The sequence below is a fragment of the Gouania willdenowi genome, chromosome 17 (assembly GCF_900634775.1).
Source record: "Gouania willdenowi chromosome 17, fGouWil2.1, whole genome shotgun sequence".
Classification (NCBI taxonomy): Eukaryota; Metazoa; Chordata; class Actinopteri; order Blenniiformes; family Gobiesocidae; genus Gouania; species Gouania willdenowi.
Genome location: NC_041060.1, coordinates 24,723,487 through 24,748,113, shown reverse-complemented (window position 1 = coordinate 24,748,113; position 24,627 = coordinate 24,723,487). Strand labels below are relative to the sequence as shown.

The window sequence follows — 24,627 nt, the reverse complement described above, 5'->3', positions numbered from 1 at the left end:
AAGTGGTTGTTTAATCGGTTTTTCAGCTTTTTTTTTAATTTTTTTTAATTTTTTATTGTATTTATGATAAATACAATAAACACAAAACGTGAATCAGGTGCACAATTTATTTTTAATTACAGTGGTGTACGTTTCTTATTACTATATATGTGTATTTTATTGTGATAAAGTGAATAAATAACTTTCTGGATGCAGGACCTTTACTTTGAAAGTTTTGACCGGATGTTTCACAGGTGAGCACACGGGTTTACCGGTGTAGACGCAACACGTCACTCAATGAGGAAAGGAGTCATATATTTATCACAGTAACTAATAAAACCAGAGCATCGCTGCATCAGATCCGGGCCGCGATTCGTGTCCAGGTGAGTCGGGAACCATTATGTCCCTGCGGGTCACGTGTTTAAAGTAAAACGAAACTAACGTGGTTGGAACACACACACACACACACACACACACACACACACACACACACACACACACAAAGACAGACAGACAATATTTTTGCAAGCTTTTTAAAACAATAACTGACAAATAAACAGAATAATGACAAATAAATTATAAAAACTGACCGCACTATGAATTACACTTGACAACAGTAACACACCTGTCCGATCTTGTGTCGTCATCAGTCACCTGACTGTTTATGCCGCCATGCTGCAGGGTACGGTATTATTTATTTATTTATTTCATGTTTAAGTATTATTGTTCTTGAAGTTATAATTTTACTATATAACGGTATTTATTTATTTAATTATTTATTCTATTGTTTAAAATATTAATTTATTTGCATTTTATTGTTTTGTTTTTTTTTAACCTTTATCTTTTTTTTTTATTATTATTATTTTTTTACATTTACATCAGAAGGAATATTTGGACACAATATTTAGTGTCACGTGTCCTCTGTCCTCTCAGGTCTCAGTATGGCCTCATGGATTCTTCACATTGTCCTCGTGCTGATGTTTGTCTTCATCAGCTACTGTCAAGCAAAGAGAGATAAAGTGCTTTACTGCTCCGGTACGTCAATAAGATACCATTTAATAATACAGTAAGATGAGTTGAGATAGGACACAAAGAAGGAGAAAATACATCTGATCTAAATATTGATATTAAATGTTAGTTATAAGTATAGCTGTGCCTGTTCAGGTGATTTGTGTTTGATAAAGTTTGTGTGAGATGTATATGGTTTCAGTGTGTGTGTGTTCAGCTTGCAGAGCCATCGTGGATGAACTGAACTACTCCATCAGTCAGGTGGATCCAAAGAAAACCATCAACGTGGGAAGTTTCAGACTCAACCCTGATGGAACGATGAGCGACAAAAAGGTTTGTCTCACACATTCACGACAAAGCAGTACATTCAGGACATCAAAACGTATATATAGATAATAATCTCCTTCATAATATTATGTTTTTATTTTTTTTCATTTTGTCAGTAACCTGGCACAAGTTGTGAGATTCACACAAACTTTACAGGTTTGTGTTATTTGATGCAAAAAGTCTGTTTCTTTATATCACTTCTTGTGGTTTCTCATGTTGGATTTATTCAGATTTTGTACCAGTGTTTTCAAGACTAGTTCAGTGAGAAATAGCGCTCAGTACTATTTAACCACATTTTTTATTTATCGTGTGATTGGTAATAAAAACCCTGATCAAAACAGCCTTTAGTGAAGTGGATTTCTAAATCGGAAAATATTTTTTCTAGAGGTTGACCAATATATCGGGTCAATGTAAGGACTTTTTTCAATTTCATTTTTTTTTGTTATTATTATTTTTTTTATCAATTTAAAGTAGCCATTAAAGGAAAAAAGGAATAACATAAAAAACATTCATTCGGATGTATGAATATAAAACAAAAAAAAAGTAATTATAATAATAGCATGTGCTGTGCATGGGAAAGGTAGAAGCCAATAGGCTTACAAATAACAAGTCGATAGAATAGGATAAGAATATAATATTATTACTATTATATCTTTAATAGGATAAGAATTTTTGTTTTACTTGGTTGCGTACGGGTATATTTAGAGCTCAATAATGTAAGAGTTCTATTGGTGTATTTAATTTAATTTCTAATATATACATTTATATCATATGAGTGTTTCAATTGTCTTTTATAATCAATGTGCTTTAAAAAAATTGTATATCGGCTTCCAAAATATTCTTTTATAGATATCGGCCATTGGCTACATTAAAAAAAAAAAAAAAAAAAAATCGGTATCTGGATCGGCAATCTCACATCGGTCGACCTCTAATTTTTTTTATCTGTTACAGACCCTACATATAGTAAAATAAAAAAATAAAATAGACTTTGAACAGTTTTGATTGTACTGTGTGTACTGTACTGTGCTTTAATAATCTCAACATAGCACCCACACACACGGACGTGGATATATGAGTGGAGGGAATGATGGTGGGCTTAAGACTATTATTTAATGGAAATATCCCAAACTGAAAAAAATCATGATTTTTGCTCTTGTTCATTTTGTTCCTCAGTCAGCTCGCTTTTCAATCCACTACATTCCGTTGTGTCCCAATTCATGGAATCATGACGTGGAAGTCGTTGGCTTTTCCTACACATGATGAATTTCGATCGTAAATATTGAAAAAGTTTCATATTTATCGACCGTCGACCCCCAACCATTTCGGAGCCGATTATCGGATCAAATTCACTCTTAACACACCTCATTTCACAGGATAATCTTATAAAACAAAAAATAATCTGGTGTTTGCTGTCCTTGGTCTTTATTTGTGTGCTCGGTTTAACTCGGGAAACAAGTAACATCTCAAGTGAGTATGTAACTAAGTTATTAAATATGCTAGAAAGTAACTAAGTAGGTAAGTAACACATTAACTCAGCAATTAGTTATTAAGGAAGTAGGAAATTAGTTAAGTAACTAAGTAGGTTTACTAAATAAGTGGTAATTAAGTGAGGATTTAAAATAAAAAGGCAACTATGCGAGTAGGTAAGTAACTGAATAGGAAACTAAGTAACTAAGCTTAGTAGCTTACTAAGGAAGTAAGCAGGTAAGTAACTAAGTAGGCAGGTAACTTATTAGGTACCTTGTAGGTAAATACCAAAGTAAAACTGTGTAATTAAGTACGTAATTAATGGAAAAAATAATTAGGTAAATTAGTTACTAACCCTAAAAAGTAATAACAAGTTTGGATGAACTAAGGCCAGGCCCGTGGAACGTCTCCGCACCAAACTGCACTTACCACGTTCCCGAGAATTCAGTCAAATGACTCGGTTCCACCGAGTTAAAGAAAAGGTCTCCTCGGCTCTTAACATCCGGTCATAGAATATCCATGTCAAATTACAGCCCGATTCAACAAACATTAATGCAGAAGTAGTCATGCCCCTGGCGCCCCCCGCGGCACATACGGAGTAATGGTATATTGGTAAGTGTCAATGATTTGGTACCACCAACTGTCGCAATATTTGACTCACAAATAAATGAGAAAACGACTTTAATGGACATTGCCAAAAAAGGGGGTGGGCCCTCGGGCCCCTAATCAAATCATGCGAGGCATAATCGTAATCTACGTTGAATTACCTTTGAAACGATATGTCACATGACTATGTTCTATGTCCCCGGGACCCATGTAAAAAAAAAGGGCTGTGAGCGTCTCATCATATTCATTCATCGAGTGTTTATACCAAACTGCATTCCGATCTAACGAGAACTAACAGAGGAGTAGTCATTTGAAAAATGGCACCCCATTCTGTGACACATACGAGGTAATGGCCTCGTTTATATATCGGTATGTGCCAATGATTCCGTACCACCAACTGTTGTAATATTTGACTCGCAAATAAATTATGAATGGATTTCTGTTTTTTGTTTTGTTTTTTGGGGCCCCCCTGGTCCCCAAATCGAAATCGGGCTAAAAGCGTCAATGCGTACACATCCATAGATTATACCTACCAAATTTCAGTCCGATCCGTTCTCTGCCGAAAAATAAATTTTTGCTTAAAAAAAAAAAAAAATAAATAAAAAAATCATTTTAGTTTATTTTTGTTTTCAAAGTGAACGGACATGTTTTATTGTTTATTGGATTATGTTAGAGTTATGTTAGGGTTATAATCTCAGTATGGAGGTAAACTCAGGCCGTGACACCGGCCTACAAAATGAAGTCGGTAACTCAGTGTGAGTAATTAACCAAGTCAAGTCATGAAACTTGCTAATCTTTTCATATTTACATTTGACTAACAAAGTTTTAGTGCTCCAGGTCTAATCAAAGACTAATTTCTAATTGATCAGGTTATTGGTGATCAGAGATCAGGCATTAAACCCTGATCATTGTAGCCTTTAATGATTTTTAGACTGTTGGTTAGTAAAAGTCCTTTATTTGTGCCTTTCCTCCACCTGTTGCATTGTTGGGAGCATCAAATGTTCCTCAACCACTGAAGAAGTCCGAACCTTGATCCCATGCCCTCCTGAATCCGTCCTTTTCAGCAGCTTTTGACCTGCCCTGAATCAGAGAGGGAGGGATGTCACAGCTTAGGAGCCATCAGGGAGGAGGATTTTCAGGTTTTAAGTCTCTGCTCTTTGGCCTCGTCACCGTAGGACTTCCTGAGGTTTCCTCACACAAAGGTTAAACCTGCCCGCTGCAAACAATGACACTCCTCACAGCTCCAAAGACATTGAACTTAGCTGCAGCGGAGAGCTGATCTCATAGTGACGCTGGGGAAGTCATGCATGGAGAATGAGAGGCAGCACAAAGGCGTGTTGACACAGTGACACATGATATTACAGCGCACAGATGTGACAGCGTGAGGGGACGAGCTGCTTTATCTCTGCTCAACCTTTCTGTAATCAAACTCTGCAGGAATCACCATCTCTGTGGACTTTTATTGTGAAAGTCCTGGAGCAATTTCCCTGGATTTTATTTGTTATTTCCTCTTTGAGCAAGTGTTTATCAAACTTTATTTCTAAAGAGAATTTAGGATCTACTCTTTCTGTTTTTCTTTCTTTTATTCAGTTTGGCTTTTAATTTATTCTAGAGCCTAGGTTCCCAAAGTGGGGTACAGGTACCCCCAGGGTTACACAAATTGTCATAGGCGGTACGTGAATAGAAAAAATAAATAAACTGATTAATGTACCCAAGTGTGTACATTACACGGCGTATAAATCATACATAAAGTACGTAAGGCGACAACAATATCCAAATAATAAGTGACATACCAGTCCCTGCAGGATTTGTACTTTCAAATTGCAAGAACAATCTGGACGATAATTATTTTTTTCTGTCTTTTTAACTTTCTCCTGCAGGCCCATTTTGATGGTCTAAAGGGCCAGATTTGTGCTGTAGGGCTACGTTGTATATGACATTACATTATTATGTTTTTAAATATGCAGCAGTAGGGGGTACATGGCTTCAGATTAAATGTCTGAAGGGGTACGGGACTGTGAAAAGTTTGGGAACCACTGTTCTAGAGTATTTATGTGAAAGTGTTCTAATATGACACTTGGGTCTGTGTTCTAAGGAACAGAACGTGGGAGTGAGTTCAGTGGTAGCAGAACTGGTTTCTGGGGAGGAGCTGAATGTAGCTGTGCTCCAACCTTTAGGACGAACTGGTTTTCAGCAGTGATTTTAGATTTTGGTCACATCCTTCCATTGAAATTAGGAAGGTGTGTTCACATTTTTGACTGGTAGTCTGCACTTGTGTGTATATCTGTATAGTTATATATTATCCTATTGATTTTGATGTTGGTAAATCACAATTTAATCGGAGATCAATTTAAATCGTTGCAGTCTGTGTGATAACTTAAATTATGATGTAGTTTTTGTTTTTCTCCTGCTCGAATAAATGCAATCGTATAATTCGCGATTAAAAATGTTGACAGGCCTAATGTATATGTATAATTTATAAAAAGCAATACAATGTTTTTGAAAGGGAAAAAAGACAGAAAGAAATCATAACCATGCTTTTAATTATTCTGAGCATACCTACACTCTGGGTATGACTTTTTTTTTTTTTTAACTAGATAATAATTTAGAAAATCAAGTAAACAATAATATAAATGAAGCAAATTTTTACTATTTAAAGTGTAAAAAAATTGCCAATAGAATTCAAAAACATAGACAGAAAATTAATGACGTTCTAAAACTACAAACAAAAAAAGACATTGGGCTTGTATTTTGAAAGGATTGAAGATGCATACTGACTTCTGACTTTAGAGGGCACAAAATTTTGCTTAATTTCTTTAGAGGAGTTTTGTTTTTCTTAAAAAAAACCAAAACTCGGCCTTAAGTATTGTCCAAAGAGTTTTTTGGCATATTAATATGGATGATGTTTTGTTCTGTTTTTGCTCATGAATACTTAATAATAAGTAACAATAAAAACAATAAATAGATGAAATAAAAAATCTAGTCAAAATAACACAAATGTTATAAACAAAAACAATAGGTACATATTAAATTGGTAAAACGATATTGTGTAGATTTCTGCAGAGAATTTTAGTTTTGAAACTTTTTGTCACCAAAATAAAAAAAACAAAAAAACTATATTATAAAGAGAAAAATGTATGTTTGCACTAGTCAGATACTAAAAAAAACTAAATGAATGCTCCCTACAGTTAGAATTTAGAATAGACCATACCCTTTAAAATAAAAGCACAGAATTATTAGGTTTTCTTCTTTTTTTGTTCTATTTTCCATAGAAAACATGTCAACGACCTACTTTTGGGTCCTGACCCACACGTTGAGAACGTCTGGTCTTTATGACATCATTTAAGACCACATATCTGCTCCTCTCTCCCTCTCTCCTCACTTTAATTACTTTATTATGATTGTTATGATTGAATTTATTGGTTTTCATTGGTTTCCATCAGCACAACAATGGCACTGAAAGGCCTGTGTGCAATAATGGCAGCCTGTCCAATGGCCGCTGAATAGAGGGAAGCATCCCCGAGCAGCCCCCCACCCTCCATTCTTCCTCTGAGTGACAGCTCCTTTCATCAGCCTCTGACCATCAGCCCACGGCTTTAAATCCACACACGTTTGTGACGTGGCGTGATAATGACTCGGACCCGAGTCCGCGGGCCGAAGACGGACTGACACCGCATCATTGTGTGCGCTTTTCTTATTATTCAACAAAGATTAAGATTTAGATTCTGAGATCAAGACCGAGCAAAGATCAGCTCATCACTCACTCTATCATCCACCTCACACGTTTACCTGGACCACAGCCACAACAAGCCTCATTTTATCTACTAAATTCACACTAATGCTGAAACGTGTTTGTGATGAGTAATCTAATATTTAAAGGAATATATTCACTGATATCTGTATGAATTTACACTGGGAAAGACTTCAAATGACTTAATTTTATAGTATGTGGGCCTTCTAGTTCTATAACCCCAAAGGCAATTTGATTTAATGTCGCAGTAGGTAACTTCGGCAAAACTCTCAACCAATGAATGAGCCCCATTTCCACCTCAGAAATCCTACTGACGAATGACGGACATTGTTGCTACGGAAACTCACGATTTAGAACTTAAGCATCTGTCCGTGAACGCTGGTTTCAACCACTTTTGTTAGAATAGTTGAAAAATAAATAATATCATTTTGATTTATTATTTACATCTAACTAAACAAACCCATAAAACAAGGCTAGATTAAGATTTAGATTATTTTCTCGCTTTGTCTGAATGTCTAAAAATGCTAGAGAATGACAACATGTATTTAATATTTGTAAGTAAGTAAAAAAATAAAATTCATTGGACATTTATTTCTTCACAAACAACATTATTTCTGAATATAGTGTTGATCAAATTAAACATCCTTTATTTTAAAGGTCGGGACCTAAAAACTTACCTTAAAAATAAACCGTGACCCAAAAGTTTAGCTATAAATTAGAAAAAGCTGGAGGGCTTCTAGTCTTAATTAATTAAGTACCACATACAGTATATAATTGCAGAAATTGAAAATATATACTTAAAACAGAGCATTCCAGTGGATAAAAGAAGTATATAAATAGTTATTTTATCATGGTTACCAAAAAACAAAGTATTTTGACTGTGCTGTAGAAAAATTAGGTTCCTAATAGTGATGCAAAGTTGGCATAAACACTTTCCTTTCAAAATAAAAGCACATTGCAATATCTTCTTTTTAGCCCCAGGTAATAATCCCGTGACCCACTTTTGTGTCGCGTCTCATAGGTTGTGAACCACTGCTCTATATGTTGTACCGCTATAAGTTTAATGACATAAACTCTTATTCTCTCTCTTACTCTAAATAATTGCTCTATAGATGTACAATGTGTACTTTTTTGTTTTTACAGGTTTAAAAAAATATAGAAATATTGAATAACTTTGAATTTTATGGGTTTCAATAATGACAATTAATGTAAATAACTCAGGAAGAAGCTCTCAACACATTCTGTAATTAAAAGTTACATAACTTTGAAGAAAATGATATTTAGTAATGCTAGAAGGCTGTTTGTTTCCATGGTAACTTCTGTGAAACTCTCGATCACTGAATTAGTCTCATTTCTACCTTTGGAAGTCTACGGACCAATTAATAACAGACATCGCTATGGAAACGGACAATTTACTAAAGCATCTGATTGTGAACACTGGTTTGATCCACCTTGTTGATGTGTATATTTACAGCAAAACATATAACAGAGATGATTTCTGATTGGATCATTTGACCTCATGTCCCGCCCCTTTCTCAAAATCAGCCAGATTTTAGTGTGTCAGGGTGTTTTTGATTGGTTTAGTTGATCATCTCTGCTCGTTTCAAAGTCATCATCGTTGGTCATTGATTGATAGGTGAACCTCACGGCTGCTGTTTGCTGTGACCTTCATCCCTATGACCTTGACCCTGGGCTGTAGTGCTTTCTATCTCACTTCCTCCCTTTTTAGCATTGCGTTGCTCTCAAAGACTCAATAGATGTTTGGATTTACATGCACGCTGCTTCAAGCCAGATCTTCTGAACTGCTGGGTTTCAGGCTTCAGCAAAGATTAATAGATCCATGTGCTTTTATTTTGAAGGTGGTGTATGTAGTGATTGTGATCTGGAAATACATTTTAATGCTGAAAAAAGTAAGGGCTAGCTAGCTTCAAACTTTATTTTGGAGTTTGTCTAAAGATCTGGCATTTTGTTTTACACACACACATGCACGTGCAAAGGATTTTTATTTCTAACCTCACTGTTTTTTTAAAATTACTTTTTAACAGTTGTTTCTTTATTGTTATGTATTAAATATAATAATATTTAATAATCGTATTGATATTAATAAAATACATTTTAAATGTAAATCATTTCCAGGTTTGGTGCTACTGGTTCTCCTGATCCTGGTTTTGCTGGTCCTGCAGTGATGGTAGAACTGTTGCAGTAAATCTACTGTCATATAAAACCTAAAATTAAATATTATTATCATGAGTTACACAGATGCAGAGATAGTTTAAAATCTTATCTTAATGTACTGTAACTAAAAAATAAATATTTATATTATTGTAGGTAATAATATAATATATTAACATTATCATTATATTATACCATTGTATTGATGTATTATATTGTAATTTCATTATACTATTATATTATTTTATATTCCACTATTACTGTATATTATCATATCGTTATATTATTCGATCATTATGTGATTTTTTGTAATGTTTAGAGTATTGTATATATATGTATATATATATATACATATATATATATTATATATAGAGTACAATGAAAAATTTTGGTATTAAAACAACTTCCTTTTGTTGTTTAACTAGAAGTCAAGCTAACGGTGTCATTATTATAATTTATTAGTTTATTCAGATTTTCAACACTTTTCTTCCTTTTGAAAAAAAAATCTCCTAAAGTTGTCCTTACAGTTGTCCCTATTGTATAGTAGTCGCAATGCTTGGTCCGGAAAGGAACTCTGCTACATGTGAAAGGACACAAAGGAGGTCAAAGAATAATTTATCCACATTGTTACCAAATCCGGTCGCCCCCTCTCTCCCTGCCTCCCTCCCCTGCCTCGCTCTGCACTCCGCCACCTTTTGACCAAAGAAGACAAGGAAGATTTCCTCCTTTGATCAGTGGAGGATGGCACAGGGGAGGGAGAGAGGAGAGGAGGTGTTTACTGTGCACTTGGCTCCTGTTGAGTTCTCCTGCTTCTCCTTTGTCTCCTGTGACACCACACGGCTCAGAAAACCTCATTCTGGATCCATCACAATCGCACCAATATGTTACATTTTCATCCACATTTACCAAACACTGAGGACGTGTGGGTTATGAACTCTGGGAAAGTCATTGTAGAGAAAACCATACATCACTGATAGAGCTGAGTAAAAATAATCCATTTCATTGGAATTTTCCAAAATCGATTCATAGGTGCTGGAATCGAATTGTATTAATACTCAAGTAAAATTTGAACGATCAGTCAATCAATATCGAGTTGCGATTAATCGATTTAAAACCTGATTAATTGGAATCTAATCAATTCAGGAAACTGGCCATGATACCCAGCTCTAATCACTCCTTTCTGATCCTACCTTTACTGTTCCTTTATGTATTTCTTTACCTGAATGTGACTAATTATGTTTTTGTTATTTTTCTTTTGTCTTAATTTTCCATGTAAAAACACCAGTTAAATATTTTATTATTGTTATTAATAATAATATTATTAAGCATAAACGCTTTAATGAAAAAGGACCTTTGATTCATTGTTTATGGGAGTGTCCTCGGATTCAAATTTTCTGGGGAAAAGTACTTAAATGTTTAAAATGCATGATTGGAAATAATATTCCACTGAAGCCAAGCATTTGTATACTTAGGATATACCCCAAAGATTTTACAAGAACAGTGAATGCAAAGAAAATAAGAATGATTGGCTTTGGTTTTCTCCATGCAAGGAAAATGATTGCACGAAGCTGGAGAAATACACAACCACCATTGTTTGGAGTGTGGAAGAGTTAATGAGCGGCCTCTGGCTGGATAAATTATCATATATGATTAGGGGTAGACATGGAGAATTTGTCGACGCTTGGGATTAGTTTATGTTCTTTTTGGCTAATAAGTCGTGTGCCACTGACTGAAGAGAATAATTGTTTGTTCACTGAAATTTATTTACTAATATTGATTTATTGCCATCTTGTTTTCTTTGTCTGAGGGGATGTTTGTGTTGTATGTTCTGTTAAAAAATTAAATAAAAAAACATTGTTTAATATATATATATATATATATATATATATGGGCAATATTGTATATAGAGTTTTGCGATATAGCAAGTCCTCTATTTTAGGCGATAGAGAAACAATAAGATTTTTTTTGCATTTTGCCTTATTCGCAGACTCACTCACTCACTCCCAGTGCAGATGTCAGGTGTACAGTGGCCTTGAAGTGCAAAGCACAAATGCAAAAGATAGAACACAAAAGACAAAACAAAAATGCAAAAAAGAAAACGCACACAAAAATGAGACCTGCAGAGGTTGGTGGGGGTGGGGTTTACATGAGACATCGCTGTTTGGACCAGGCAGCTGTCGTTCAGCTTTTAAACTGGAAGAAATTGGACAAAGCCGTCATTTGACTTTTTCAATTATGAATGTTGCCGGCGAACCAAACGTAGCTGCTGCTATCCAAAGATATTTTCATGTAGGACATATACATAATAAATGGTAAATGGTAAATGGACTTGATTTTATATAGCGCTTTATCACCACACTGAAGCAGTCTCAAAGCTCTTTACATATCAGCTCATTCACCCAATCACTCTCACATTCACACACCAGTGGGACAGGACTGCCATGCAAGGCGCTAGTCGACCACTGGGAGCAACTTAGGGTTCAGTGTCTTGCCCAAGGACACTTCGACACATAGTCAGGTACTGGGATCGAACGCCCAACCTCTCGATCAGAAGACGACCCACTACCACCTGAGCCACGGTCGCCCCATAAGTATACTAGTGATACTACTAATAAGTGATACTAGATACAGTATGCTCCAGACTAATCATGTTTTCTTTTATGCGTTTGTCTTTTATGTTTGCGTTGCGTGTGTTCTCTCTTTTGCATTCGTGCTTTGCACTTCAGGGCCACAGTACGGTTGTCCTCTCCTTCAGTTATGAGTGTTGGAAGCACTCTGCATGTATTTCCTTTTAACACCACAAACTGGCTGTGTTTGAGCCCCTCTGCTGCAGCTGATGGAGCTCTGTTCACACACCTCTCACGTGGCCCCTCCTGCATCTGTCTTAAAGGAACCAAATACTAAATGGGTCAGTGCTCTAAAAACAGCTTTCAACAACTCAGGCCTGCCCTGAATGAAGCCACACTACAGAATTTACTCACACATTTCACCCCTACATGGGAGTAAAAGCCATAAGTGCTGCTGGTGGTAAATTTTGTGTATTTTATTTTTTTCAACAGGTTAAAAGAAAAAAATGATTGAATACAAATTGAATATACAAAGTGCTCAGGCAAAAAAAAAAGTAGGAGACAACTGAATAACAACCTAGATTATCATACATATCACCTATGGCCTAAAGATATCCAGATATGAATACTGGTCCATATCGCCAGGCCCCTATATATATATATATATATATATATATATATATATATATATACACAGTACTTGCAAATAGTATAAACATATCAACTCCTACTACAGCAAAAAGCTACACTGACGAATTTGAGTCACCAGTTACAATAGTCGCCACTTAAACCATAACACCAGCTGCAAAAGAGTTGTAACTGAGTTTTTCCATGTGCGTGCGTCAGAAAAGATTCTGGCTCCACGCTGTCCCCCCCCCCCCTCCTCCTCCACTTAAGCCGTCAATGCGTACCTTCATCCCAGAAACGCCCTTAAAAGTGGGCGTTCCCAGTCAAATCTGGCCTCACTCTCTCTGCAGGACCGAGACAGCTATTTTACTGAATTAATGCTAGCGGATAGTAGCAGGCTGGCTGACCCATACACCTTGTGGGAGTGGCATGCATGGAGACTTGTCGGGGCTGCCGAGGGTGGAGTGGCCGGACATCTACATGTACCTAATCGAGACACCAAGTGTAAGAGAAAAACTCAAAGCGTATAAATCGCTGGATGCCTACAACTATGTTATTAATGGTCATGTTCAAACAATACTCTACAACAACTTACGTACGGATCTTTGTGTCCCAAGTTTTGCCTAGCCAATGCCAAGGCAAGAAGAGCGCTATGTACGACACCTGGGCCATCGTAAATTGGGAAAACAATACAATTCTAACAGCAAACTGCACTTGCATGGCTGGGTTTAGATTAGTTGTATTGTAGTAACACTAGCTGTAACGATTGTTCTGTTGTTTGTTGATATGACATTGTGTTGTTTTTAGGGAAAGCGTAAAATATTTGACATGAGAGCATGACAGATCCTCTATCAGCAATGTTTTGTTTTGTTTACGCGGGTTAGCATTTACATGCTAGCTAACGCGTTGATAAAGACAACACATTTTCCCGTCATCTTCTTTCATAGTTTTGAGCCAGCTATGTCCCAGTTGGGTCACAGTTACAAGTTAGTTAATTTGGACCAAATGTTTTATGTATCTCTTACCTGATATGAAGTGTGCGCTGCAAACGCTAGCATTTTTGATGATCGTCTCTGTCCAGTTTTTTCTGCTTACTGCATTCAACCACAATTGTCTTTGTTTTTTCTGAGCACGATTGTCTGCTGGAATCCTATAAAACTTTAATTTACGTCCACTTACATTATTCCTCTTATTCTGGCACCCAAACAAACAACAAGAAGACATTCTAAGGCTGTAACATTACACCTATTATACCTAGCCTCCTCAGTCTTTAGCCAGCGGCTTTTCCTGTCTTTTGCCTCCAGCTAGAGTTGTGATGTCACTCGTGACGTGGGCCATTAAGGGGTCTATAGCCTGCATCATAATTTATCTGTGCTGTTTACTCCTTGGCCTGAGAGGGTGGTGAGTGCTGTGTCGGGGAGGTGACCAGTAGTGCGCACCCTGAGGTGAGCGCATCAACTGCAGCAGCGGTTCAATGACGCGCTGATGGAGCTCAGACTTCTGTCCACGTTGGTCGGGCTGTTGTCCAACTTTTTTCATTCTATGTACAACTTAAAGCCACAGTTTGTTCACACTACAAGTTCAGATGGAAGAAAAGGGACCTTTGTTAGTAAAAACCCCAAATAAGTGCATTGTATGAACCTAATGCATGCGTCAGATTTTATTCTTTAAGATTTACAAAATCAGACAAAAGCTGCAGATGGAATGAGATGTTAAACAATTAAAATTACTCAACATATAGATAAATATTGGGATCAAAACCCTTCAAGCTAAACATAATTTATTTTTTTTTTTGCCAGATGAATGCAAACAAACCAGTCAGTATGTCCCAACTACTTCATTGACCTTTTGGTTTAACTAGTTTCACTCTCCTCTGTTGGGCTCATTGAATCCTGTTGTTGTTGGGTCCATCGCTGGTTTCATGGATTGTTATATTTGAATAATACTAATAGTACTTGATGACTGTATTACATGGGGATGAGCTGCTTCCTGCAATCACAGAATCATACCGCTCAATACTGGCACATCTTTTTACTCCACTGGGGTAAAGGTGATGGGGTTGTTCTGATGACAAAAAGCTTTATAATAAACCTAATAATCATTAGATTTCACCACTGGCCTTCATCCACCATTGTCCTCAAATATTATCTTGGATGGAGGAAGCGACGCTCCACCTGTCCCTACCCGTCTAGACTCCTCCGACTCTCTGCTTTGTTCCAGAGGGCACGACAGGAAGAGGCTGGTGAAGTTTTGGAAGGAAAGGTGGAGAGGGTTAAAAGTCAAAGTTGGAGGGTGAGGTTGGCCAGTGCGGGAGAAGAAAACCAGCGGAAACAAGAGGTGACCCTGCTGACCCCGTACTGAGCCCCACGGTGTACCAGCTGACACTGGGCCAAGCCTCCCTCTGACCGGCGTCTCCACTGGGAACACTGGAAACCTGCTCTTTGACCTTAGTGTGTGACCATGTCAGGCTTCAGCATGGTTTAATAAGTGTGGAGACGGTTGGTCCGCACTGCGTAGATATTCCTAATGCATCTTACACTCGGGCCAACCTGAGTACTTTTTTATTTTTTTGCTGAGTCATCCTTTGAACACCGTGGCCTGTGTGTCCTCCTCAATGGTACTTCATAAATGATTGTCCCCAAGCTGACGGTTTCTTCCCTCTGTGTGTGTTCAGGTGCCGTTGGCTCGCTCTGAGACTCACCTCAGTGAGCTTCTTGAAAGCGTGTGTCAGAAAATGAATGACTACGCCCTATACGTCGACCCTGACACACAGGAGAAGCGCTATAGGAGGTTTGCTCCCCGCAGCAATGACCGCAGCGAGTTCCCCGACTTTAAAAACTTCCAGTTTGACGGAATGGAGTCGTCCTCCAAGCTGGTGTTTGCAGTAAGTGTCGAATAATAATTCAAGAAACTGTAGAAAATGAGTTTGGGATCAGACGATGGATGCCAAACCTCCCAATCATAAAATGAGATGACCTGAGACGAGATGAGAAAGATGACATGATGTAAGATAAACTGAGATAAGGTAAGAAAAGATGACATTAGATAAGATAAAACCACAGTAATTCAGATGACATGAGATGCGATAAGATGACATTACTTAAGAGAAAATGACATGAGATAAAATGACATGGTTTGCCACATAACTCACATTTTTAAACTGTTGCTGAGAGTAATCACTACTGATGCCAGTGTGACCCGTAAAGTTACATTTCTGGTGTTTTCACGGATGGAGGATGTTGATATTGTGGCTTCGATCAAAAAACACGAATACTGCCGGAATCGGAGTGACGTCAATTAATGATGAAAATGTCGTGAAGCGAATCATTGTGAAACACAAGAATTTACTGTAGGTAAAAAAAAAACCCAAACCTTCTTAGAGAAACTTTTCTGCTTTGGTGCCATCTTTGCATTCTTCAATGGGATTCCAAATCCCACAATGGGCTGCAAGAAATGTTTCAATTCTCATGGCCATTTGACAACAAACCCATAGTTATTGGTGGAGTCATTAACAAGGTTTCAAGCCACAATTTCTACTTTAAACAGTTTTTTGTCTGGAAATCCCTGTCAGAGGATTTATGAGAACAACTTTTGGAAGACATTCAGGTAGTCTACATTAGTAAAAATGTGAGTAATGTCGTGAAGCATCTTTAAAATAAGATCACAAAAGATAAAATGATGTGAGCTTAGATGGATAAAGATAAAATAAGATGACATGAAAGTTTCTGATTGCTGATTTTTGTGCGTGTGCGTGTGTGTGTGTGTGTGTCAGTGTGAAACGTTGGCAGAGGAGCTCGAGGATGACATCATCTCCGTGTTGAGTCAGGACGGGGAAAATGTGCATGATCATCTCTGCAGCAATATCTCAGGTAGGAGCTTCTGTTGTATTATTATCAGAGATTCGTTCAAGTAAAAACGTGTATGATTAACAAAGGCGAGCAAAACTAAATGTGTGTTTTATTTATTCATGGTAAAGGGAAACTTAAGCAAATTAGAAACAATTTTTTTCTCCATGAAAATGGAAGTGAGTGCAAAGATGCACTAAATTGATCTGGTGTGTTTCAAAGTACAACACTATATGGTGATCCACCGGTCCTCGTTGGTATGGGATGAAATACTGAGGGCTACAGCAGGGATCTGCTCTGCTGATGACAAACAGTTGACAAAAGACAGATAAAGACACTCTGTATGTGGCGCTAACATGTGACCAATGCTCCTCTGTAGGCAACAACAGCTGTCTGTGTGTCTGTGAATCTACAGATCACTGCACAGACGCCTGTGTGCAACACTTCTAGACTGAATAATAACAGGAATATTAGTACAATATTTGAATTATTAATGATATTGATAACAGTTGGAAAACCTTTACGTTATAGATTTTTTGTGTACTTTATTTAATTAGTCTCTCTCTTATTTAATAAAATGGTGGTATAACAGTTAAGGATGCAGGCTTGTAATCTTAGAGTCACTGGTTTGAAGATACCCATAGAATTCTGTGCAATAGCTTGTTGATTCAATGTGTCATTTACAAATTCAGAAAATGCGGTTAATCGCAAATAATTACGGCAATGGATTGATTTTTGTTTTCTTTTTATCATTTCATTCCTCTAATATATCTGTCTGTATCTTTGTATTTGTGTGAGATTTTCTGTACTCTAGTCTGTCTTGCCATGTGTAGTAACAGGTGGTATATGCACTCTTTCCATTCATTTTCAGACCTGCTTGTTCCTGTTTTTCAGGGTCGCAGCCCACAGGGATATTTCAGATTCCATATACAAAATATAAACACAAAGAAAAACTTAAATTCTAACTTAAGAGGAAGTCATTTTAAATCGTGTTACAATAATAACAATATATGGACACATTTTTTGTGTTCTTACTTTCACTTTTTTACAGGCTATAACTCAAGTGAACCATCATTAAATGGTGCATCTGTTCACACTCTGTACTTCTATTCAAATGTCAAATACCAAAAACTAACTGCTGATTTTTTTTTTTACAAATTATTAAAAATGTCTTATACCTTTAAAACCTCAGACTACATGATAAGCTGTCTGCAGTGTAGATCCTGCAGCTAAAGCTACACTCTTCCTTTCTCTAAAAGCTGTACTTTTTGTAATATCCAGTATTAGGAAGCTTTGATATGCTATATACTATATACTATTGTAACAAACAGCTTGTTTAACACACTCTACACTTCACCAGTCTATAACTAACCTCAGCACTAATTTCGTGTAAGTGAGCTTTTGGTGGCAAAGGTTAGGAATCTAACTTGTATTTCCATCTAAATCAGTGTTTTTCAACTTTGGGGTTGCCTGGAGTTTAAATGGGGTTGCCTGAAATGTCTAGTACTTGATAAAGAATAAAGAAAATACTACTTGGCAATGCATTTTTGAATGTTTTTAGTTATTGTTCTTTTTCAAATTAAAACAACGCACAATCCTAAACAACTATATTGTAAACTTTCCCTTTGTAAAATATACATCAAGGTATTAATAATTGAAGAATGCAGTTAAAAATATCTGAGCTGGCTGGCATAGCTTGTCTCTAATCCTGGCTACTATGTTGATCAATATCTTTCATAAAAAGGGTGTAATTGGGTTTGCATGAATATTATGATGGGAACAAAAATAGAAACACGTTGTAATTTTATACTATAATGTGACTAAAATAGGGCAGAAAATAAATATGAATAGATTTAGTCATTTTAAAGATTGTTTCAAAACAGCACTTATGGCCAGACAGGTGTACCACATGATATTTTGACACTTTGAATAACGGAATAAATTACAGACGTAATTTAGTAAGCAACATTTAAAAAAAAAAAATCTTCGGTAAGTGTGGGCATATAATCTAAGTAACTACATATTTGGTATTTTTTATGCATTTAAAATAAATGCAGTTGGACAGAATATTTAGGTGTCATGTTATTGACCCAATACAGTATAACAAACATGATCAGAAAGTCAATCTAGAAATAAATGTCTTTGCGTTCGACCGAAATTCTTGATATCAAAATGAGGTCACGAATCAAAAAAGCTTGGGGACCACTGATCTAAATGCAATATACAGCGGGTAAAACAAGTATTGAACTCATCACCATTTTTATCAGTAAATATATTTTTAAAGGTGCAATTGACAAGGAATTTTCACGAGATGTTGGTTCCAGCCTATGTGATCCACACGTGCAAAGACATCAAACTATAGATAAATGAAGTTATGTGTAATCATTTGAAATGACAGAGAAAAAGTATTGGAACATAGAGCCAAGACACCAGCTGAAATCAACCACTAATTAGAAAGTCTTTCCCCTTATTAGTGCTAATTCATATCAGCTGGTGCAGCTCCAACTGATGGCCTTAAAGAAGGTGGTTTATCAATCTGTGTACTTATGTGGACTCGTGAAACGTCATCACGCGCGGCCCAAGTCCTGTTCCAATTCAAAGTCCGCTTCTCAGCAAGTCCGCTGTAAATCCCCATATGAGAACTTGCTCCGCCCATTTTACCGAGCATGCATCAGAGGAGACTTGTACGTACTCCGCCAGCTATATTTCCCAGCATGCACTTAGGACACGCGCATGATTCCTTTATTATTACCACCATTTTGTAAATTTGTTCTTTCCTTTTCTTCTTCACTTATTATTATTTTTCAATTATTATCATTAATCATTGAATTAACAAATGTATTTATCTACTTCATCCTTCTCCCATTAATAGCCATATTATTCTTTATTTTATGTTAATTTTATATTATTACTATTTTGTAAATATGTTTTTCCTTTTCCCTTTATTTATTATAATTATCTATGTGGTAAAGGGCACCTGTGTGATCCATTGTAAATGATCCGTTATTTGTTTGGACAAATTGTGTATATCACCTATTGCCTGGTTGCCTCTTAGGATTTTGTCACAGGTGTTTTTTACCATCCAATTAGCCATGACTAGATTACCTATTCATAGGGACTGTTAATATATTAAACAAAACACACACACACACATTTATTGTATTTTAACTTTTGTTATTTTTTTTAAATTTATCACCGAGTGTTTTATTGCTTCACAAAATAATTCATATTTACAACAATGTCATCTACTCAATGATACATATTATTTTCTTTGATGTTTACAGTGGAACGCACGTACTCCACACTGTTGTGCACAACGATGTCAGGAAGTTTGCTTTGTCCCATAACGACGAGTATGCGATGTCCGCGCTTGAGCACTCCGCAAGTCCGTTCTCCAAGTGTGCTCCCACGAGTCCATACCCAGGAGTTCACAAGTACAAAGTATGCATACTTAAAATTGAGAAACGGCCGGTGTCTGATTACTAAGGTGTCACACGAGAAACATCTCATGATGGGTAAGAGCAAAGAGCTCACCCCAGACCTTTGCAACCTTATTGTTGCAAATCATACCGATAGTGAGAAAGACAATAAAGCTGCTAAAATGGCCCAGCCAATCACCTGACTTGAATCCAATTTTAAAAATCTGTGGAAAGAACTAAAGATCATGCAGAGTTTATAGAAGAGGCTCACAGAACCTTCAACATTTGAAGTGTGAAAGAATGGACCAAAACCACACCTGAGCAATGCATGACACTAGTTTCTCCGCAGGAGGTGTCTTGATGCTGTCATTACCAACAAAGGCTTTTGTATCAAGTATTAAATACATTTCAATAAGCATGTTCAATACTTTTTCCCTGTGTCATTTCACTGTGTTCCACATAACGTAATTTATGGACATCTTTGGTTTGATTTCTTTGTGTGTGTGGATTACATGGGTTGTTTCCGACATTTGGTGAAAATTCCATGTCAACAGCACCTTTAGAAAAATATTTACTGAGGAAAATGGTGTTCAATACATATTTTACCTGCTCTACCTTGTTGTTGTATTTTAGTCCGTACATTTTTCTGTGTATCTCCTTCCACAGTTTTTGTCCGATTTTAACGATTAGAATGTCAAAACCTTCAGACAACTCAGGAGATTTGTTCTCTACTGCAACCGTTTTTCACGTTTTCATGCGTTTTCATGCGTTTTGATTTTCCTGCAAAAACAGTAGAGTGCGTCCTTGCTGCTTTACTCTCACAGTGTTTGGCAGGGATGCTACTACGCCCCCTGGTGGGAGCCTCTCTCGCTCTTGGAGTCTGATACATCATCAGTGATGTATCCCGGGGTCATCGGGTATTTTGGGTCGTATCATCAGACACTCACGCCAGGCGACCCAGCCTGAGTTGATCAGGCCCTGGCTTTTGTCTTTTTGGCTGTAACGTCTGTGATGTCGATACAATAATTTGTCTCTTAAACCTCTCCTGTTTATAAACAAAGACACTCACTTAGGCGCTGTACTACGAAGCTAGATTACCTTTTATCACGCTAGCTTCCGGGATTTAATCAGTGTGTGCTGGACTACGAAGCTGGCTAACGTTTTACGGAGCTAAATCACCATGGTAACTTAGGCTGAACACCTAACCTGGTCGGAACCAGGCTTTGTTCTGGCCAAGATCTGAGCGAGTGGTAAAGCCCTGTCTCCTGACCAATCAAATATATTAGAAAACAACCTGCCCAATAAAAGGAGGATCATTGTGAACACGTCTATGTGGATCTGATGTGACGCTGACAGGAAAGAGAATAATTAGACATCGATGAATCCGATAACATCCGATAGGAAATTTAGAATTTGTTATCTGATGGACTGATAAAGTAAAATAAGTCAGCTGATAAAGCCTGCGTGCATCAGGCGCTTTCAGAACGATAAATTGATTACTGTTATACATTCATTCATTCATGTATTCTGTAATGATCCCTATCCCTAACCCTAACTCTATCCCTAACCCTAAACTGTTCATTTTTGTCGGATATATATTTTTAAAGGTGTAATTTGCCATGTGAAATATGTTAAAATGATAAAAAATATTTGTCAAATGTGGGATTCGAACCCACGTTAACGAAATCCTATAGTCCCGGGGGCTACGGCTACGTTTAACGTACCTCCAGACACTTTCTATAAAAAATAAATATATACCACCTTTTGATTTAGGCTGATCTGCTTGAACGCAGCATCATTGTGATGTAAATTTTTCTCCAGTTTCTCTATGATTGGTCTGACACTGTATTCTCCTCCTCTGCATGTAACCAGGCTGAAATCAACACGCTTAACCTAGCAAGTTGTAATCTAGATTAGTAGGACAGCTTCTGTCTGACAGAGAACGTTTGGTTAAGTGATGCCTGCTCACTGAGATAAATCCAGGATATAATTATCTACAGTATCTTAGTAGTATAGACCCTACATGACCAATCATCTTCTTCAGGAGCAGTTACTTTCCTTTACAACTTAATGAACAACTAACTGATGAACAACTTTAAAGTGTAACCACTGTTCTTCTTTGCTCTCTGTCTGCTCACCCTGCTTTCCTCTACTTTTCCCTCAGTCTGTGCAGGGTTTTAACTTATTAGGCTGGGCTACCAGACTCAAAACACCACTCACTTTTGTTCTTGTTGTTGTTGTTGTTGTGTACATTAGTTAAAATTGTTACTCCTCTGTTATTCGAGAATGGCTCGGGCTAAAATTTAAGTATAATCTACGGATGTGTACGCATCGACGCTCAGAGCCCAATTTTTGATTTAGGGCCCCAAAAAAAACAAAAGTCCATTTCTCATTTACTTGCGAGTCAAATATTACGACGGTTAGTGGTACCGAATCATTGGCACATACCAATATATAAATGGGGCCCATTACACCGTATGTATCACTGGAGCGCCAAGGGGATCCCGGGGGCCCCATTTTTCAAATGACTCCGTTAGATCTCCTTAGCCCTTTTTTTAAATGACAATAATAATAATAATACATTTTATTTGTATTGCACTTTAAATCAAAGTGCAGTACATATGGGGCCCAGGGGCCCATCCCCCATTTCCGGTAATTTCCAAGTTATTAGCAACATAGTTGTGTGATATATCGCTTCACAGGTAATTCAACGTAGATTACGATTACGACTCGCATGTTAGTTTCTAAATTTATCGGAACATAGTCGTGTGTTATATCGTTTCAAAGGCGATTCAACATAGATTAAGATTTTACGTCACACAATTTGATTTGTTTTACTCGGTGGAACTGAGTCCTTTGACTGAATTCTCGGAAACGTGGTACTTGTTATTCAGCGGGGAGAGGCCGTAGTTCATCAGAACTTGTTCTTTAAAATATTTAAAAATAAACTAATCCTCAAATATCCTTTGTATGGAAACTCAAAGTGTTTGCATCTAACGATAGAAAGCGGCAGCATGATCAGTTCTTACTGTTGAAGTTATTGGGCTGTTTCATTATAGGGATCATTTTCTGAGCCTCACTGTTTACCTTGAAAAAGTAATCTGATTACTCCTTTACAAAGTACATTATTAGTTACATTAAGCAGCTTCCGACAACACCCCCCACCACCTCAACATTTAGATAACAACAGGTTTTGCTAAATAAATTTATTGAAAGTGAATTTTTAACAGTAACGTCAACAACCAAACATGTGGATCTTGTTGGGTTCTTTATTTCTTACTATGGACTTTACTGTATATTTTGTTCAGCGCTTTGTGATGACTTTGTTGTATTTTGCGCTATATAAATAAAGTTAAATTGAATTGAATGTATCTCCTGACAAACTATTATTACCTGAAATATTTAGTCTGAGTATGTAACACGGGAGGCGCCCTCATGCTGAAAACTTGACTTGTCTCATACGTGAAGAAAATGACGTAAAAAATAACTCACAGTGATTTGGATTAGTAACATTAATCTGATTACTGCTTTGGAAATAGTAAGACGTTAGATTACTCATTACTCTAAAAAGTGGTCATATTCGAGCAGTGGTTCCCAAACGGTGGGGGGCGCTCCCTGGGGGCATGTGACATCATGACAAATGAGGGCAGGGGCAAGACAGCCCCTTAAAACAATGGGGTTTTTTGAAAAATTTTGAAAAAAATAAAAATTAAATGTTATATTATAATATTTATTTAGCCTTATTGTTAACTTTTACCCTAACGCTAAACAATTTTCACTCTTTAAAGGGGGGGCGCAATAGAAGATAATTGTGATCCACTGTATTAGAGTAATGTTTCACTAAATAACTAAGTTACCCTCCTTGACCTGCTCTCACGTTTCCTGTCTCTCTCTGTGTTTCAGGTTACTGCACACACAGCGGCCGCACAAACGAGGAGTTGTAGAGTTCCCCGAGGAACACTACATGTTTTACATGTTTTTATTAACCAGTTAATGGGTTTTTTCTAACATCAAATAAAAAGAGGAATTTTCACAGCACTGCAGCATGATCATTTCTTAGCTCCCTCTCCACTTTATTCTTTCATTCATTTCATTATCAGGGTCAATGACTATTATCAGAAAGGGGAAAACACAGCCTAATATTAATATAACTTCATCAGAACTTGATTAACAAAGCTTGAAGCCACCAAAAAAAAACTGTTATAGAGAAGAAAAGACAACTGGAGCCTGATAACATCCAGCTGTGATAGGAATTGTCCTTCTTTGGTACAGAGAGACAAAGTCAGTGCAGGAACAAGGACAGGATGAAGTGAGAGGAGTGAGTGGAGCAGGTTGAGAAAGAACAGGTGCACACCTTTACATGCTGTACCAGGTCAGAGTTCTGTAGAACGCTTTATGTCTTCAGTGGGGCTGAATGCTCTGCTGTAACCCTAAAGACAAAGTGCACGTTGTGTTTGTGCCTGGTACAGAGTGAGGTTTTCTCTGAGCTGCAGCATTAACTTGTATTCTAACAAGATTAAAATATATTTGTCCTCCAGATTAGCATAGCTAAGCATCCCCTTCTCTTTAGCTGGCGGGGCAGCTGCAGCAGGCTTTGATCAGTGTAGCGCGCCCGGGCCCAGGCTTGGCTCGGCCATCCGAGGCCCGGGTGTGAAATCGCTCTGATGTCATCCCCCATTCTCAGCCCTCGGCGGCCTTTAGTGGCCGTAATTATATTTCCGCCACAAAGCCGCCGTCCCCTTCGCTCCATATTCCAAGTTTGACTAGGAAGCGTTTAGAGGACTGCGTGGGGGGAAGGGGGCCTTTCCTTTTGTCTGACAGAGACACAGGGAAGCTCCATACTCACTCACATGCACTCT

At 37.3% G+C, this 24,627-nt stretch overlaps 1 protein-coding gene across 1 annotated transcript; it reads left to right on the top strand.

Moving 5' to 3' along the window:
- The first annotated feature begins 228 nt into the window (after positions 1 to 228).
- cnpy1 (canopy FGF signaling regulator 1) lies at positions 229 to 23,806 on the top strand. The gene is made up of 6 exons (XM_028471913.1): positions 229 to 362; positions 913 to 1,014; positions 1,205 to 1,320; positions 15,179 to 15,388; positions 16,277 to 16,373; positions 23,672 to 23,806. The coding sequence occupies exons 2-6, from the start codon at positions 921 to 923 to the stop codon at positions 23,710 to 23,712; spliced, it is 558 nt and encodes a 185-aa protein (XP_028327714.1). The 5' UTR covers positions 229 to 362; positions 913 to 920; the 3' UTR covers positions 23,713 to 23,806.
- The last annotated feature ends 821 nt before the right edge of the window (positions 23,807 to 24,627 follow it).